The sequence below is a fragment of the Myotis brandtii genome, unplaced genomic scaffold, assembly GCF_000412655.1.
Source record: "Myotis brandtii unplaced genomic scaffold, ASM41265v1 scaffold123, whole genome shotgun sequence".
In the NCBI taxonomy this organism is placed as follows: domain Eukaryota; kingdom Metazoa; phylum Chordata; class Mammalia; order Chiroptera; family Vespertilionidae; genus Myotis; species Myotis brandtii.
The window spans coordinates 15194328-15212827 of record NW_005354291.1 but is presented as its reverse complement, the minus strand read 5'-3'; the positions used below and the strand labels follow the sequence as shown (position 1 = coordinate 15212827).

The window sequence follows — 18500 nt, the reverse complement described above, 5'->3', positions numbered from 1 at the left end:
TCCCAAGAGCAGAAACTCTGATGGAGGAATCCACTTTGGAAAAGTGTGGGAACACATTCTCCAGAAACAGCAAGTAAAAGGGAATGGATGTAGGGTTAAGAGAAGCATTTTATGGTGAATGAGGAGGAGGTGGTTCTTTTTCAAAGGAATTAAAGAGCAGGTTGAGGGTGTAGAAAGGGTGGAACAGACCTGGCAAGGCTGCTTCGGAAGGTGGGGAAGCCTCCAACTAAGGAAGGAAGAGCACCTGCTTCACCAGGGGCTTACCTGAGACGTGAAGCAGTTACCCAAGTAAGGCGTGGGACCTGGGGTCACACGGATTCCGTGCACGTGAAGACGACCTAAACCCACTGCCAAGATAGCCCTCTAAATTTTTATTTCATATTTTTCAAACAAACCAAACGATGACATCAGAATTAAAGTAGTTGTACCACCTCCTTTTGGTTATGCATTGTCTCTCTTTTTCCATGATTCTTATAAGAAACCTGATCCCAATTAGACTAGCATAAGAAGAGAAAAAAAGGAGATGATTCATAGACCACACTGGAAATGAACCAAGAAATAAGAAAAACTGATCTCTGCCCAGAAGAACAATGGTGAAAAAAGTGTGCTAGCAAAAGGGCTGTATGCTGAGAGTTTAAATTGTTTAAAGGATAAAACACAGAATCTGATCAGATCTACCAGCTGTGTCTCCTTTCTAAGACATCTGCCCAAGAGACAGCTACCAAAGCTTAGAGGTTTTTCTCTCTTGCTATGTCACACGGTGTTCCTTTCCCCTCCCCCTCCCTGCTCTCCTGCTGGCTCGTGTGTGTGTGTGTGTGTGTGTGTGTGTGTGTGTGTGTGTGTGTGTGTGTGTGTGTGTGTGTGGTTTCTTTCTCCCTTGCAAGAACCCAGCCGCCTGCCTGTCTCCTGCTGTCACTGCTGTTCTGAGTAGCTTTTTGCTGCCTCTTTGCCTCTCCTTTCCTCTTTCTGCTTAGTTCCTTGCCTTTTGGTAAGTATGACAAACACTCCCCCGACCCAGGCAGTGTGAGAAGACGTGGGGTGTGGTTTGTGGTGTTTGAAACTTGCAGATTGCCAGTGAACTGTTTAAGAACTTTCCATTGTTTTATTTACAATTAAAATGTGTTGCTCGGGAAAGGATGTGTAATGATCTGCTGGGACTGCTAGTACAAGTGAAAAATTCTCTCCCAGAGGAGGAAAAAGGCAGGCAGGAAAGTTTATAAAAGCTAAAATTTACAAATGTTCTGCTGTAAAATTAATCTAGAAAGAGACGATTTAAAAGTAACAGTTCTTTGACCTTGTTTTTCCTCTTGTAGAATTATCTTGAGGCTAGGCTACTTTTAGGAATTGAGTTGTTCTGTGGTTTACAATGACTAAGTTATTCCCTTTTAAAGTAAATATGGTACATGTGTTTAAAAAGTACTCATGGGATTAACATAAAAACATCAATGATGATGGCCTCTGGTGAATGAAGAATAAAACTATCCAAACAAAACACTTGCATGTATACTAACCACACTAAAACTCATAGTGTCAGTTTTAAATTCATTGCTTTGAAGTTTGGTTTACTCTAGACTTTATTACATCCTAAAAAGCCTTCCTAACACTTAAAAATCTGCATATGGATTTAAGCCAGTAAATGTTTACTGTTTTCAATTTGTATTAAAAGTACTCTCTTCCCTTGATTTTCAAGGATAAAGCACTAAATGCCATGGCTCCTTTTAGAAGAGCTTAAAATAGCTTCTGGCTGGACAGCAGGTGCTACCCGTCTTTCTCCAAGTTCAGGGGAGGCATAGTTATATATAGATGAGTGGGCCCAACAAGTAGGGGTTGGGATAAAGAAATTTCAGTGATGAAGAGAATGAAACTGTTTACTGTATCATTAGATAATAAAGTTGGTGGATTAGAATGGGTGAGTGGGGATTTCGGGGTTGGGTGAAAAAGGTGAAAAGATCAGCAAAAAACAACAACAACAATAAAAAAAACCACCCTCATAGACACAGACAATAGTATGGCAATTACCAGAGAGAAAGGGGTGAAGGAGGTAGGAGAGGATAAATGGAGATGAAAGGAGACTTAACTTGGGATGGTGAACACATAATATGATAGATGATGTGTTATAGAATTATAGACCTGAAATCTATATAATTTTATTGACCAATGTCACCCCAATAAATTCAATAAAAAAGAAAAAATAGAATAAAATGGGTGAGAAAAAAAGTACTTCCTTCCAAGTTAACGAGTACTTGGTGAGGGCCACAAGTGGGAGGCGATGTCTGTACGTTGAATTTTCCGTTCTTGTTGGTGTTTGAGCATTTGACATATACTGCCCTGAGAAAGGGAGCAGGAAGCCATGCAATGCGTAGAGCAGTATGTTTCTGTTTTTGCTTTCATGCCACCACCACAGCAAAACCTGTGCATTATGGGGATCCTGTCATATTTTTATCCTGCTAATTAGCTCCATCACCATTAACTATCATTTATAAATAAAATGCGCCATAACTTAAAGGCTTAAGCTAAATCTATTGCAAGCCCAGATTGGTAATAGCCAGAAACCCTGAAATCCTTGACTCAGCTCATTCCTTGCTCCCTATTTCCAAAGAGCCCAAATTATATCTTGATTATTTCTCTAGTTCGCTCCCTCCCTGTTCATTAAACATTGTTATTTCTTAAAAATTAAGTTACCCTAATGCTTCTTGACTGAGAATGTTGTACTCTCTTCTTTTTTTCTATAAGATAGTCAATTTTTATATTAGAACAAAGTATTATAGGAATTCAAAGAATTATTATTATGAGCATCACCATGTTCCCATACCAGTTTGTTTGTTAATTTATACCTTTTCTCATTTCCTGTCTTATTCCCAAAATGATACTAGTTTGAACCTCAAAAAAAGTGTTTTCATCATTGGTAATTATATGTTGCTCATCTGGGCAAAGGAAAATACCAGAAAAGCAAGAAAGTATGTTCTGTATCCAGTATAATGATTTATATTAATGTACTCATATCAAACAAATCTTCATTTATACATTAAAATAGAGTTAAGAAACATTATTATTATTATGAAGGATTTTAGTAAGTTCAGTGTCTCTTGTATTAAATATTTTCACTTTGAAAAAGTAACACCATTTAAAATGTAATTATTTTAAATGTATACATCCAAGTACTCCTAATAATTGTAAATCTACATAGAATTATTTAAGAGAATGATAATATATATTGACTATTCTAAGCAAAATAACAAATATGGCCATGAAAAACAACATCTTGAGTTACTCTGTCAATGCCAATAATCGGAGATGCTACTGGACTTTAAAGACCAAAACCAAAGATATGCTAACAGTATGACTCGATTTGGAAAAATAGCTTCCCACTGTTCCTAATATTTATGGTTTGTGAAAGTACATTCATTCTATGTTAGAAACTGTAATTAGTAGGTGCTCATTTGGGGATGTCCTTATCATTTACATGCAATTGGATTCGCTACATGAAACCTGACTGTGCTTGCCACTAGGTACCACTCCCGTATGGAGGCCAATCACTCTGTACAGCTCCCGGGAGAACCCCAGTCAACACCTCCAGGGGGCAGTTCATCATTACCCAGTCAAAATGGCCTGGGAAAGCCAGGCGATCAGGATTCCTCAACCCCACTCCAAGCACCATTGAAGGAGGCAGACGTGAAGCCTGAAACAGGGGCTCATGACATTACTGAAGAGTTGAATAGACAACTGGAAGACATCATTAACACATATGGGTCTGCTGCCTGCACAGCAGGGAAAGAGAGCTCTACCAAGGTCAAGGAACAGCCTGAGAACACAGAACCAGCTGACAGCGGGGACAGGGACTGTGAGGAAGCCACTGAAGAGTCCGAGAGAGAACCCGTGGCTTCTGGAGAGCCACCTGCAGCCAAAGAGCCTGCCAGCAATAAAGAGCAAAAATTGGAAAAGAAAATCCTAAAAGGATTAGGCAAGTAGTTACGTTCTATATTATGCTTCTTCTTTGAATTATTTCCAAAAGGGCATTTCCTCCAACCTTTACTAAAAGATACATCTCGTATTTGAATTACTACAGGGTTTCCCTACACTTCTCTTGCTGTACTGGCTTCTAGCTGCTTTCCCTCAAATGAGCTAAAGTGAACTTTCAACATGTTACCCACCTCCCCTCTGTCCTTAATGGTTTAACTCTTAGAACAAAGAGCAAAATTCTTAAAATAGTCTTTCAGCCCTAATGGTCTAACCCAAACCATTTTTTCCCAGCTTTATCTCACATCACTCTACCCCACAACATCCCCTTCCTGAACACTCTGCCCCTATCATCACCACTTCTACAGCCGCCTAATAACTAGTCATTCTGATCTTCCCTTGCAGTTTTTTAAACCTGCCACTGGGCCTGCTTACATCCTATATTCTCTACCTAGAAATTGGTCCCCATTCCCCAGTTCAGTCATTAGGACACTTACCTCATCATTTGGCTTACAACTCAAACGGCATTTTCTTAACTGAACTATAGATGAAGTCTTACTTTTTTCTTACTATGTATCTTTCCTTCCTAGCATATATCAGCATTTAAGTGTGTACATTGATTTTGTGATTCTTTGGTTAATGGGTATCTTCCCCACTAGCTCCTTTTTCAAGGGCGGGACAGGGACTCTGTACATATTTGAACATCATCAGAGGCCTAGTGTCCAGGACAATGGATAGTACATAGTAGGTGGTCAATAAATATTTGTTGTAAGGATGAATGGATGAATAAATGGAAGTTGTTTAAATCAAAGCAAGTGGAATTTGGATTTAAACAAAATATAAATGTCGGGATTGATTTGTACATATAAAATGATTGTCAGATCACTTAGTAATAAGTCCCATTACTGTATAAGATATTTTTTATTTAACAAAGCTCTTCAGAGATGTGTCAATTTCAGAATGTCAACAACTGCAGAAAATATTTTTACTCTCATTATTTCATTGGTTCAGCAAATACTTATTAATGTCTCCACTTTATGAGATACTGTGCTAAGTGCACAAAGATAATTAAATTGTCATAGCCTTTTAGTCAAGGAGCTCTAGGTATGAAGAGAGGAAAAAACATGTAAACTAATTATATTACATAGGGTAAGTGCTAGAACAGGTGCAGGGAAATTGTTAGGAGAGCCATGAGGGATTGGTAACATCAAAAATGGTTGTGAAAGAAGGGTGAGAGAATTAATGCTTTAGCTAGGAATGAAAGCATGTTACTTTGCATATGAATGTTCCTCTGCTTGTCCTCCTTGGTGAATTTTATTGAAACACTCACTACAAATACCACCTCCTATGTGATACATTTCCTGACATGCCCAGGTCGGGTTAGCATCACGCTCCTTAGTTCATTATTAAATTTTCTGCAGCAATCTTTTATTTATATAGCTTCCTCCCAAGCTGGATGGAGAATCTACCAAGGGCAGTGATCACATCTTATTCATTTCTGAAAGACAATGTGGCAGAGTGAAAGGTTGTGAGCTGTTGGAGCTAGACCTGGATTCAGACTCCAGTAACAGATTATCTGTAAACCCCAAAGTATGCCTATGCTGGCATAGGACATCACTGTGATGCTTAAAGCCCATTGCTGGCAATGCTTTCAAAAAGGGCTAAAAGACACATTCGAATAGCATACTTGACCCATCCAGCAAAAGATTAACCCAGACAATACCAAGTTCCAATGTGCAAATTCTCTAGTGTTTGAGAACTTTGGGAAGGAGAATAAAATTGCTGTGTGTTATAGAGCTATTTTTTCCTTCTCTATCCAGGACATCTCAAAAAAAGTCTCTTTGCATCAGTCATTGTTAAACTTCCCATAAGACAATAGAAAAATCACATGCAGAGGTGAATGATGTCAAGTGTTTCTAACCAGAAAAGTTATTTTGCTTTCTCACTCTAAAACTTCCTCTACATAGCAATTTGTATGTGTTGTACTGAGGGGATGATATGAAGAAAGTAGGAGTAAAGTTAAAGATGGCCAATTTTGGTTTCTATTCTGTTCATGAATTATTTCAAAATCTGTATTAACCTTCTAATTACCAAATAATTTAAAAATTAGGAGAAAAAAAATCCACAACTCTCATTCTGCCACTATGCACAAGTTACCAAATTTCAATTGAATGTGTTTGATCAGAACCAATGTTTGTGAATCAGAGTGCCCAGGGCGGTCCACTCTAATTATATGCGTCTGACCCTTCCATGCCATTCCTCTGAACACCATCAGAATATTCTTCCAATCATTGTACTATTTCAACTACAATATGAGTTAAAACAACATTTTAGGCTAATCTAAATATGCAGCAATCACTATTTTAAATATTATTTCAGTTGTCCGCAAATGATTTTAATATGCTTCTTGGCCGTTTATCAATTAAATGGCACTGCATATCATCTAGATCAGTGGTCGGCAAACTCATTAGTCAACAGAGCCAAATATCAACAGTACTTCTTCAAAATACACTCGCCCAGGCCGAAAACCAACTTCTGCGCATGAGCCACGAAGTTTCAATCACACTGTACGTGCGCGCCCACACGTGGTATTTTGTGGAAGAGCCACACTTAAGGGGCCATAGAGCCGCATGTGGCTCGCGAGCCGCAGTTTGCCAACCACTGATCTAGATCAATGGTTTTTCAACTTAACTGTGCATTAGAATCAAATACAGAATTTGTCAAAAATGCCGCTCCTTAGCACATAGATTCGGAATTGGTAGGTCCAAGGTACCCTGGGTAATTTTGACACAAATGGCTTGTGGAAGCAATGGTTCTGATGTTTCTGAAAGTGCTTCCTCCACCTTTCAGGGAAAATATAAAGTGCCAGCTGTGGTCCTCTTTGAAAATCTATCTAGCTCTTTGGAGGATTTTATTAAATCATTCTACCCATACCTGAAGATACATGCTTCGAATTCATTTATGTACTTGGTCAAATATGAGTTTTTAATTATTACATGTTTATCAAGCAATATTTGCTTTATTGGTATTTTTAAGGTTCTGAAATGTTCTGACTCTCTAACCCAAAACCTTCCAACTTTGGGTTATTGGAAATTTCAGAACAAGTTAAAATTTCCCTAACTGCCAGAATTCTCTGACCTTTAATATAGCATACAACAAGAAAATCTCCAACAGTGATGGGCATAGTTTACAACATCTCCTAAACGTACTGGACCACAATACCCTTCTTTCGTGGAACATTTGTACATGTCTCTACAACCCAAGCACTCAGGACTTATTTGTCCTTTAGAGGTTGCATGTCCTCCCACAGTCAACACGCTATACACTGGAGCAGTTGGGGGAACGTTTTAAAACCTCCTTAGTTTTTAGAGTCACTTTTTCCTTGGCATCTGAACTGAAAGAAAACAGATTCCACATTAGAGAGCACCATGACATATCCTGTTAGCATTTAAAGTATCCCCCTTGCTTCCCTCACACCATCCTCCAGGCTCACAAGTGTCTTATTAATCATGTCTCTGTTAACATTACGTGGGCTGTACAAGCACCACATAGTAACAAGCACAAAACAATGATAAAATATAATATACCTTCTGGTATTTCGGTTGATAACTAATTGTATAAGAAATCAGTTTGAAGCATAAGTCCAAGAGAAAAACAGCTGATCTGCAGGTCCATTCTGAGTTCAGACTCCATCTAGTCAACCCACTGATTTTATAGACAGGGAAACTGAAGCCGAGATAGTTTTAAAGATTGGAGGGGAGGAGAGAGGAGGGAGTTTATTCAACTAATTTATGTGATTGTGAGATTACTCATAATGAAAGCAAGGGGAAGCTCTGAAGTTATTAATATTGCAGAACCAAATATACATAAAAATAAAAAATCTGTATATTGGTTGAGGAGCATTCACTGAGCTCACTTAATGTGTTTCATCTTTTAGTTACAGGTGAGTTTCAGTTCTACTTTCGGAAGGGCACCTTGACTAAAACATTGCTTTTCTAAAGTGTCTTCAGCCATTTACTTACTTTGCCTTAGAACAGCCACTTTCCCTGATGGTCTGCTTCATCCATTTTAGCTTGATTTCTAGTTTCACTGTGAGAGGGAAACAAACTGCTGCTTTGAAACAAATTCTAAATTCTCTGGAAGAGATGGTTGGAGACCAGATGAATTCATGGGGAAGAAGAACCAGCAGAGACTGAATGGTTCACAGTAGATTCATAGGGAAGCTAAAACTTAGGCCAGATCCTGAAAGGAGAGGAGGGTCTGGAGAAGCAGGTGGAAGAAGAGAGAAAAATGTCTCTCAAGCAAAATAACTAGTACTCTCTTCTAAACTTGAACCAAGTTGAGAAAGGATGTATTCATTTCTTACTGTTCTTTCTAATACGTTTCTTTTTTATTATAATGTTTGCTTTATTTTATTTTTCCTAGAATAATTTCCTCATTATTAGATTTAGAGATATTTTTCTTTTTAAGAAGTTTTTCTTTATAGTTATAGCCAAGGAATTGCCAGTGGTTTAAACACATTAACAGAACTAATAAGAAGTCCAACCACTCTCCAAATGAGTGAGAAGCCAAAATTCCAATTACATATAATAAGGTCACTAAAATACAAGAGAAATAAAATGTCAGCTGAATGGAAAACAATGTGACTAGAGAACACAGGGAAGATAGTATTTTCAAAACTGATGTAATTAGTAAAAACAAGCAAAGTGAACATAAACCATGACTATACGAGGTGACAGTGAGGGAGTAAGAGAACCTTTATAAATTTTAAAAGTGGACCAGAACACTTGAGGTAAACAAATATGTCAACCAAACAATGTTATTTGTTGTTGTTGTTTTCTGTATCAAGCTAAAAATAGTTAAAGCTACTTCAGTCATGCAGTCATCAAATTTTAGAGGCTGAACTCAGAATCCATTTAGTCAACCTATTAATTTTGTAGACAGGAAAAATGGGGCACAGAAAGTTCAAGAGTCTGTAAAAAATGTAAAAAGGTCACTCAACTAGTTGGTGAACTATGCAGTCAGTTCTAGAACCCAGGTCCCCCAAACTGAGTCCAGTGTGAATTTAAGTATACTGTCCTCCCTGTCTACATACATTGATACATACATATTTCCCTTAAAAGGTATCTATAGGTGTTCAAGAATTATTTGTATTACACTCATTATCTTTAAATTATGTTAGAGGGAAAACAAAGTTAACAATGAAATATTCTGGGTCTAACATTTGAAAAGAACATTCACAGTTTTTTCTTGCTTTAAGCTTCCTCCACCACTTTTGGAAATCAGAGAGAAGATAGGTGCACATGTGTATTCAAGACCAAATTTTAGCACCAAAGTTCTAAAAGATAATTTTACAAGAGAAAAAGCAGTTTTGAACACTCATTAAATCTATATAATTTGTCACCAAAATTTGCATAAATAGTTATCATTCTGCTAAAAGTTTGAGAAAAATCTCAGTCTACATTTCTATAGCTAACTTCAATTGTCTTAATTTAAGGCTTTTAGTTTCTTTGATGTAGAAATAATTCCTTTATATTCCAATACTCCTGCAGTCTACAATAGCATCAGTGGCCAGAGCCATGTGACATGGCTGTTCTTGCTACACAGGTGGTTCTTCTTTCATGTAGACTTACAACCAAACTGAGCATTCTGTAGGGTAATGGCCATTTGCCACCATATACCTGACCCAGCTTTAATGAGGACTTCAGGTCAGTCCCTTGCTTTCTTTATGACTAATTTCACAATCACGTTGCTTTCGAATGACACATTGAGAAGACAGATCATCCCTTCCCAATAAATGACCCTAAATAAAATAATTTTTCCTCTTGTTACCAACACTGCCACCAAATGACCCCATTTCTATGGAATTATAATTACAGCCTTTCTTAAAAGATGAGCAAATCTCTTTGTGTATTCCCTTCTTCTATGATAATCCCATACACCACTCCAGTCCAGCAAAATCAATGAAAGCTTAAAAATAAGTTCTCTGGTGTTGCTAATTTATGAATTCTACACATGCCTGATTCTGATTTCTTGGATTTTTGTTGTTGTTGTTGTTGAAGGGAGAAATCACTTTTGAAGAGTAGATGATGTTTCTGAATGTCATTCTTCTATACAAAATAACAGCATATGGGAAGAGACCTCAGTGAGTGTGATGATCAAAAAAAAAAAAAAAAGAAAGAAAGCAACCCTTCTCACAGTTAAAGAAAACAAAAAGAAGAAAGATACTTAATGTGGGGAAAAAAGAGAGCCATTGGACTCACTCAGGTGTTTCTATCGCCCCCCAAAGGAGACATGTAATGGTTTTACGTGTCCATACTCACACTGTTATCCTAGCATACACTAAATGTCACCAGTGACAGTAAGACCTATCTTTCCTCTAATCCAGTGGTTCTCAACCTTCCTAATGCCGCAACCCTTTAATACAGTTCCCCATGTTGTGGTGACCCCCAATTTCATTGTTACAAATTGAACATAATTAAAGCATAGTGATTAATCACAAAAACAATATGTAATTATATATGTGTTTTCCGATGGTCTTAGACGACCCCTGTGAAAGGGTCGTTCGACCCCCAAAAGGGTCGCGACCCACAGGTTGAGAACCGCTGCTCTAGTAAGTTACACAGTATTCATTTGATGCTAGTGTGCACTGGCTTTGTTTTGTTCCATTATTACCTACATTTGCTGAGCACTTGTCACAGAGCAAGCACTGTGCTGGATCCTGGGCCTGATGTGATCAACAGTGCAGTGTCTTGCCTTTCACAGATGACACTCAGGACAGCAATCTTCATGTGGGCACCTTCCCCAAACTGAAGACAAGAGTGAAGGGATGGCCTGACCTGTACCATGCACACTCATCCCTGCTGCTAGATAAATAACTCAAAGCCCATGGGGGGATCTGGGGGGGGGTGGGGGGAGAGACAGCAGTGATTATCAGTTTAAAGGCAGCATGTTATTCCAGGCCATGATTGGAGAGCTGATGGGGCACCTCTCACACCCACCTTCTCCCCTGTCTTAGGCCATGTCTCTAATCTGAACTGACGCACTGGGCAAAGACAGACGAAACCATAGACGAAACCAGCTGTTAGGAATGAGGTCATTTTTTTTTCAAAAATAGTTTCCTTTTATTTCTCTTGGCTTCCCTGGCATCAAAATTCCACAAGGGAGTGAAGTGATTTAGAGCAAGTAGACAAACTTTGGATTCAGGCCTTGGCTCTGCCAGTACTAATCATGTAACTTTGGACTCCCTGGGCCTTAGATTCTTATCTGTAAAATTAACCAGTTGTCTATGTGCTCTTTGAAGTTCTTTCTAGACCTAAAGTTCTTTGAAGCCGTTCGAGTTAACAGATTTAGCAAATAAAAACAAAGGATGGCCAGGAAAATTTTAATTTTAGATAAATGATACATAATTTTTTTTAGAACAACTATATTCCATGTCCTGTACCCTAATTCATGATTTCCCTTTCTATCCGGGATGAAAGCAAAAAATTCCAGCAAACAGGAAATGCCTGTTCATGAGGGAAAGGTTGTCCAAATCTATAATAATAAAAACGTAATATGCTAATTATACTGGACGTCCTTCTGGACATCCTTCCTTCTGGACAAAGCCGCAGTGGGTGGGGGCCGAGGCAGAGGCCCTTGCATATTTATATTGACAGACATGGGCTTCACTGTGGGGCTTGACCTCCCTATTCTGATTAGACAGAGTGATTGTCACTCTGTTCCACCTGATTGGACTTTTGAAAATATATACTCAGTGGTACAGGTTGGCCTCAGGGTCTCTCTCCTCCCAATGGCTACTTAAAGACAAGATTTCTGGGCACCCACAGGAAGGCAAACTGGACAGTTTGAGCTGAAGACAAAAGGAAGAACAATGGAGTGGAGGTGGAAAGAATCTGAGGCTTACCATCAAATAATCATGAACAGATGAGTTTTTAGTGTAACACAAACTCATACTGGGAACAGAAAATGAGACTGTCAACAGAGATTAAGTCCTGGGAGGGAGAAGGGAAGGCCCAGGAAGGCTTAACCTGTAACCAAAGAGACACACAAAGGCCTGGAAAAGACCTTGCATGTCATGGGTCCATTTTCTTTATCTATTGATTTTACTCTCTGCTTGATAGGAAATATGATCAGTTATTCCCACCCAAAACTCATGGATGGGCTCATGCACATAAACAAGAGAATCTGATTCCCCCAAAAGAGAGGGGAAAAGGTACTAAAAGAACAGCAACACCAAAAAAATAAAATTAAAATAAAAAGGACAGACAAAACGGTCAAGTTTCTCTGTTTTGGGCTGGAATTTTAGCAACTCTATGTATCAATGATGGCTATTTCATAGCAGTCAGAAATTTTGATGGACCCTTTTGTTTCTTCCTTTTTAAAAATCAATTAATGTGGGGAAATTGGTGATCTATTCTTTCATTAAAGTCAGTTTATTTTATTCTTTTGAATATTTTTAAAATATTTAAAATTCTTTTGAATATTTAGAATATGGGGGAGAGGGGGTTGAGATTAACAAGAATGGATTCTTGGGCACTACTGTTATATTAAGAATTTACCATGAGCCTGATGCTGTAGCACATACTTTCACCAACTTCTCAACTAATCCTTACTCTGTAAGGTAGGTGTCATCCAAGATGCCTACCTTTCTTATAGGAGAAGAAAATGATATCTGAGGGTCAGGTTAAGTAGCTTGGTGAGGGTTGGATAGTAACTAGCAACTGGACAATCTGAGATTCTAGCCCATATCATCTGACTTCAAGCTCAACACTTACTTTTAAAAACGTCTTCACCATTCTTGTTTTCTCTTAAGGCAAAGAAGCCAACCTGCTAATGCAAAATCTGAACAAGTTGCAAACACCTGAAGAAAAGCTTGATTTTTTATTCAAGAAGTACGCTGAATTGGTAAGATCTTTGATTAACGCTTTTTGTCAGAAAGATTCAGGCTCAGTTAAAGCTGAGAAAAGGAGGCTGTTCATTTTTTAGGCACATCATTACAACCATGACTGGTTAGCTCAGATAAGCCAAAGATGGAATTTATAAAAGCAAAAAATTTTATAGGAAAAAGAAACAAAAAATCCGAGGAATAATAGCTGAGTGGGGAAAGAAGATAGTGCTGGAGTCTACTCCACCTTTGAGTACATGTGTAATTTGGGGGATGGAACAGAAATTATAGATAATTGAAAATTCTGGATATTTTAAAGTTCTTTTTAGCTTTGCAATAAAACAAAGGCAAACTTTCATTCCATTCTGTGCTCAGGTTTTTGGAGGGGGGTTTCCTCAGGAAGAGGGTTGAGTTAATCCCACCCCCTCAGTTTGTGACACATTCTCATTTAGTCTGGATGACTTTTAGTTAGGTAGTCAGTTAGCTAATTAGTTATTCATTCATTTATTCTCTTTGATCTACATTCTCCTCCCTTCCCCCCGCATGGCATAGTGTTTGATGTAAACTACATTGTGCCCAGTTCTAGTTCCTCCCCATTCAGTCTCCCTCGCAAAAAGTCAGGGCTACTACTGGAGGAAAGGCAGCCCCTCCCAGACATCAGAGAAGCCATGATGTGTCTTGTATCCTCACCAGTACTCCTGCAATGGGCAGGGCGGAAAAGGGGAAGCATTCAGTGAAGCCAGCCTGTCTGGTTTCAATGAACCCTGCCCAAACTTGCTGAAGGAGTGACATCAGCAGCCTGTGTACTACACTGGGGTGTGCGAAGCCCATAGCTGAGAGGTGGTACCCTCTCAAGTGAAGCAAGGCAATGTGCTTCTCTCTCATTTCTGCTTGTTTTCTTTAAAAAATATTAACTTACTTATTTCTGTTAGGGAAGTGGTGACAGAATGAAACTTATGTCCACTCACACAGCAGAACAACTCCTCCAGGCAGCAGGTTGCCCTGCCCCCAAGGGCAGATTCACCGGGCAGCCAAAGCAGCTATGAGTCAGGGCCTCTCACTTGCACGGGCCCCTCTGAGGCCCTGGACATACTCCTCTTTTCTTAATTATGTATTTTTGGGTTTTGGTTTTAAAAAGAGGAACTCCAGAACTGAATGAGCTTCAGGCCCACAAACCCCTTAGGTACCTGATGGAGTAGAATTTGAGGGACCTGTTTTCTTTCTTTTTCACTCTAATTTTAGTCCTGGAATCCCAGTTTGCTCTGTCCTTTCTTTCGTTTATCTGTGCTTCCTGTTATGCTAAATTGTCTATGCAGTAGACTCACAGAACTTCTGAAATCCTGAGAGACTAGCTTATTCCTAACTCAGCCAACAATGCTTTTTAATTATTTGTCATTACATAACCCATATCATTATGATATAAGAAAAATGCTGAATACACAATTCAAGTAAAAATATCTCTAATCCCATATTTAAAAACACAAACTTTGATTTATACATCTTCCTTTCCAGTTTTGCTATATATGCAGAGGTACCTTTTATTATAATTACCATCACGAGGTACATATACAGTTGACTCTAGAACAACATGAGGGTTAGGGCACCAACCCTCTGCATAATAAAATATCTGAGTATAACTTTAGACGCCCCAAAAACTTAACTGCTAATAGCCTACTGTTGACCAGAGCCTTACTGATAACAGTCAATTAGCACACATTTTTGTATGTTATATGTATTATATGCTGTATTCTTACAATAATATGTTAAAGAAAAGAAAACATTATTTAAAAAAACATAAGAGCAAGAAAAATACAATTTCCCTGGCCTGGTAACTCAGTTGGTTAGAGCATCATGCTGATACATCAAGGTTTCGGATTCACCCCCCAGTCAGGACACATACAAGAAGTAATAAGCGAATGCATAAATAAGAGAAATAACAAATCTGGGTTTCTCTCTCTCTCTCCCTCTTTGGAATCTGGTATTTTGGCTCATATGGCATATATTTTCCCATATAGTTTACTAGAGGCCCAGTGCACGAATTCGTGCACAGGTGGGGCCCCTCTAGGTGGCCTGCAGAGATCGGGCTGAAACCCGCAGTCCAACACCGCCTGCAGCTCTTATCTGCCGCTCCCACTCATCCCAGCCCCGCTGTGCCTGCCGCAGGCTTGCGCCCAATCAGTCCCGATCAGGAGAGGCTCCTGCTGCTGCAGCAGTGCTCCCCAGCCATGAGCCCTGCATCTGGTGCTCTCCCAAGGGGAGTGGCCTGTGGGATCAGGCTGAAACCAGCTCTCCAACATCCCCTAAGGGGTCCTGGATTGCGAGAGGGTGCAGGCCAGGTTGAGGGACCCCACAGTGATTGGGCCGGGGAGGGACACCAGGCGGGCTCCAGGGTGTGTCTGGCCCATCTCGCTCAGTCCCGATTGGCTGCACCCCAGCAGCAAGCTAACCTACCAGTCGGAGCATCTGCCCCCTGGTGGTCAGTGCACATCATAGCGAGCGGTTGAGCAGAGTTAGCATATCATTAGTATATTACGCTTTGATTGGTTGTTCGGTTGTTCTGCTGTCAGTCTATTTGCATATTGCCCTTTTATTATATAGGATAGTCTTCATAATTATATTTTGTAAAAGCATTGTCATTTTCCACAAAGTGGACATATCTACTGGTTCTTTCATTTTGGGACACTTAAGATTCCTTCCAGTGTTTGCTGCAGTGAACATCATCACACATTCGATTTGTTCCTGCTCTCTCTTTTTCATATTAGGAAAAAGTTCCAGAATTGGGATCACTAAATCGAACAGTATGAATGCCTTTTGTTTTTGTGTGTTTATGGCCATATTGCTTTCCATAAGAATGGTATAAATTTATAAAGTAACTATCAGTGTATCAATTTTATTGCAACTTATTTAACATTGGCTGTTAACCATCTATGAACAATTTCAACACCACAAAATAAGTTGTGTCAAAATATTTTTTCCAAAAAATATGGCTTCCATTCTCATCTGTCCATCCTGCTCTTTTCAATATTTTCCACATCATTTTTCCTTTGCCCCTTCAATGTAGCTATTCATACCAACACCATGTTTAGTTTCTAGCGCCATGCTCCATACTCGACTGGACTGTGTGGCATTCCAGACTCACACAGAAAGCCATTCATGGTACTGCAGCCCCACAGCAGTACACTGAAGAAGAATTACTTCTCCACTCTGCCCAATATTTTCTTCATAAGCCAGGGCTGCTCACCTTGGTCTCAGGGAACTCCCAGCATCTGCTCACCATCTAGCCAAGCAGTCATCCCCACAGAGGTTACTCTTCCAGAGAGCCTCCTCAATTCAAGCCTTACTTACTATACCTTGACATTTGTATCATGTCTAATAAACATTAAAACCCCAAAGAGCATTCTAGAAAACATAGGAGAAAATTGACCCCAAAAAACCATTAACTTTACTTTTCAGGAAGAAAAAATTATGAGAAATTTTAATCTTTTACTTGGAGACTAAAACCTATTTTCCTGCTCACTGATTTGAATATTAATACAGAAAGTGTCTGAAATATAAGTGTTAGCATAGAATAAATCATCAAATTCAAAGCTGTGAATCAAAGTGCCACTCCAGCTCACTCATCCTTACAGATTTGGAGTTTTGTAATAGTATCTACTATGGTATTCATTTAAAATTAAGGATAAGTTCATTAATAAATAAGAACACCTCGTGACTAAATTAAGAAATGAGCTAGGAGAAGTATTTTTTGCAAATTTCCTCAATATTAATGTAGTTACAACAACTTCGCTAATACAATTGTGATTTTAGTTCTTGGCACCAATTTTACTTTTTTAATTTAATAACACAAAAGAGAGAACAGAACTTTCAGATAAAAATCCTATATGCCTGTTACAAGTGTATAGAACTGTGTCTAAGTGCATTGTTAAACCACAAAGCCAGCATCGGACTGAAGTTGACTCAGTGGCAATATGTTTGTTTTCATTAATCAAGTCACTTCATATGCATTCACATAAATCTGAACTAATTATACAAAATAAGCCACACTCTAAAATAAAAAAATCATTAGAGAGTTTAGGGTTTTTATTTAAAGCAAAGCAAGACTGACCTAGCTAAATTTCAGATGTGTATGATCTTGTGTAAACTTCCACACAAATGGTTGATGAGCAAGCACAGATGATCTCTTCCAACTTATGAAACACATGTATGGTATCCTCCTTCTGACACTCAGATCAATCACACAGGGCAGGTTCCCCCAGCGGGGGGCATTTCGCCCACCATGGGACAATATCTGTCTGGAGGTACTTTGGATGTCAGTCGGGGGTTGGGGGTGTGCTACCAGCATCTGGTGGGTAGGGGTCAGGAATGCTGCTAAACAGTGCACAGGACAGCCCCTAAAACAAAATATGATCTGGCCCAAAAGATCAATAGTGCTAAGGCTGAGAAATGCTGATATATGGTTTAATATTCAAAGGGTAAAGTCTAAAGCATAAAGGCAATAACAACAACAATATATGAATTTCAAGAAAGGACAATAGATCATTTCCAGTCTAAACATAAGTACGAGACGTTTCACCCCTATCTAATAAACATATGCAAAGTGAAAGGACCTCATACATCCTATGAACAGGAGGTGAGCGTGAAAAATATATAATAAAATACAACTGATTTTTCCAATTGAAATTCAAGAAGAATATCAATATGTATAGTAATATGGGCCTAGTTTTTTCTGATGTTAATTCTCACTAATAATTAAATATTTCCCATAAGTATGAAGATAAAATATCATGTATGGCTATCCCCACCTAAATGTGGCAAGGATGTATCATGATCATTTCAGTGTGGTAAAACAATTTGTGAACTGAAGAAAGTGACAGTCCGGTTCATCTAGTTCAGAAAGAACAAATGCTTCTTCAAGTTAGGGTAAGTGAGATACACATCAGGACTCATGTGTGTGTATCCATTGGCCTTGGGTTCTGTGAGGCACCAGGAACACGTAGGGTCCTAAAGCATAGAGGGGCTTCCCAGAGCTTTCCCTCTTCCTTAGGCAGCAAGGTCATCATTACGACAAGTACGTACCTGGCTTAACCAGCGTGATTCAGGTGATCAGACTGAGTCCAGCAGAGGACATGGCTCTGCACTTGCTTGTGGTCACACTGAATGTCAATCTGAGATCCACTCTCCTAGATTTGTGCTAACCTCTGAGGGCTGCTGAAGGTTGATACTCAAACTGCCCCAACCCAATTAGAATTCCATAAAAATGTTGCCAAATTTGCCCTGGCCAGTTGGCTTAGTCAGTTGGAGCATCATCCCATACACCAAAAGGTTGTGGGTTTGATTCCGGTCAGGGCACATACCTAAGTTTCGAGTTCCATCCCTAGTTGGGTGCATAGATGAGGTAACCAATCAATGATTCTCACTTTGATGTTCTTTATTCTCTCTCTTTCTCCCATCCTCTCTCTCTAAACTCAATAAAAAATACATTCTTGGGTGAGGATAAAAAAAATGTTGCCAAATTTATCAAATAAAAATACAGAATAGCCAGTTAACTTTTCATTTCAGGTAAACAAACAACAAATTTATTTAGTAAAAGTATGTCCCATGCAATACTTTGGATATATCTTTACTAAAAAAATTACTCCTTATTTATTTGAAATTC

At 38.9% G+C, this 18500-nt stretch overlaps 1 protein-coding gene across 1 annotated transcript in view; it reads left to right on the top strand.

Annotated features, from left to right (window-relative positions):
* The first annotated feature begins 881 nt into the window (after positions 1 to 881).
* TXLNB (taxilin beta) overlaps positions 882 to 18500 on the top strand; it is a 40872-nt gene continuing 23253 nt past the window's right edge. The window contains exons 1-3 of the mRNA XM_005859066.2: positions 882 to 988; positions 3510 to 3961; positions 12773 to 12864. Of these exons, the coding sequence (XP_005859128.1) occupies positions 3523 to 3961; positions 12773 to 12864 (531 nt within the window). The 5' untranslated portion in view covers positions 882 to 988; positions 3510 to 3522. The remainder of the gene's footprint in view (positions 989 to 3509; positions 3962 to 12772; positions 12865 to 18500) is intronic.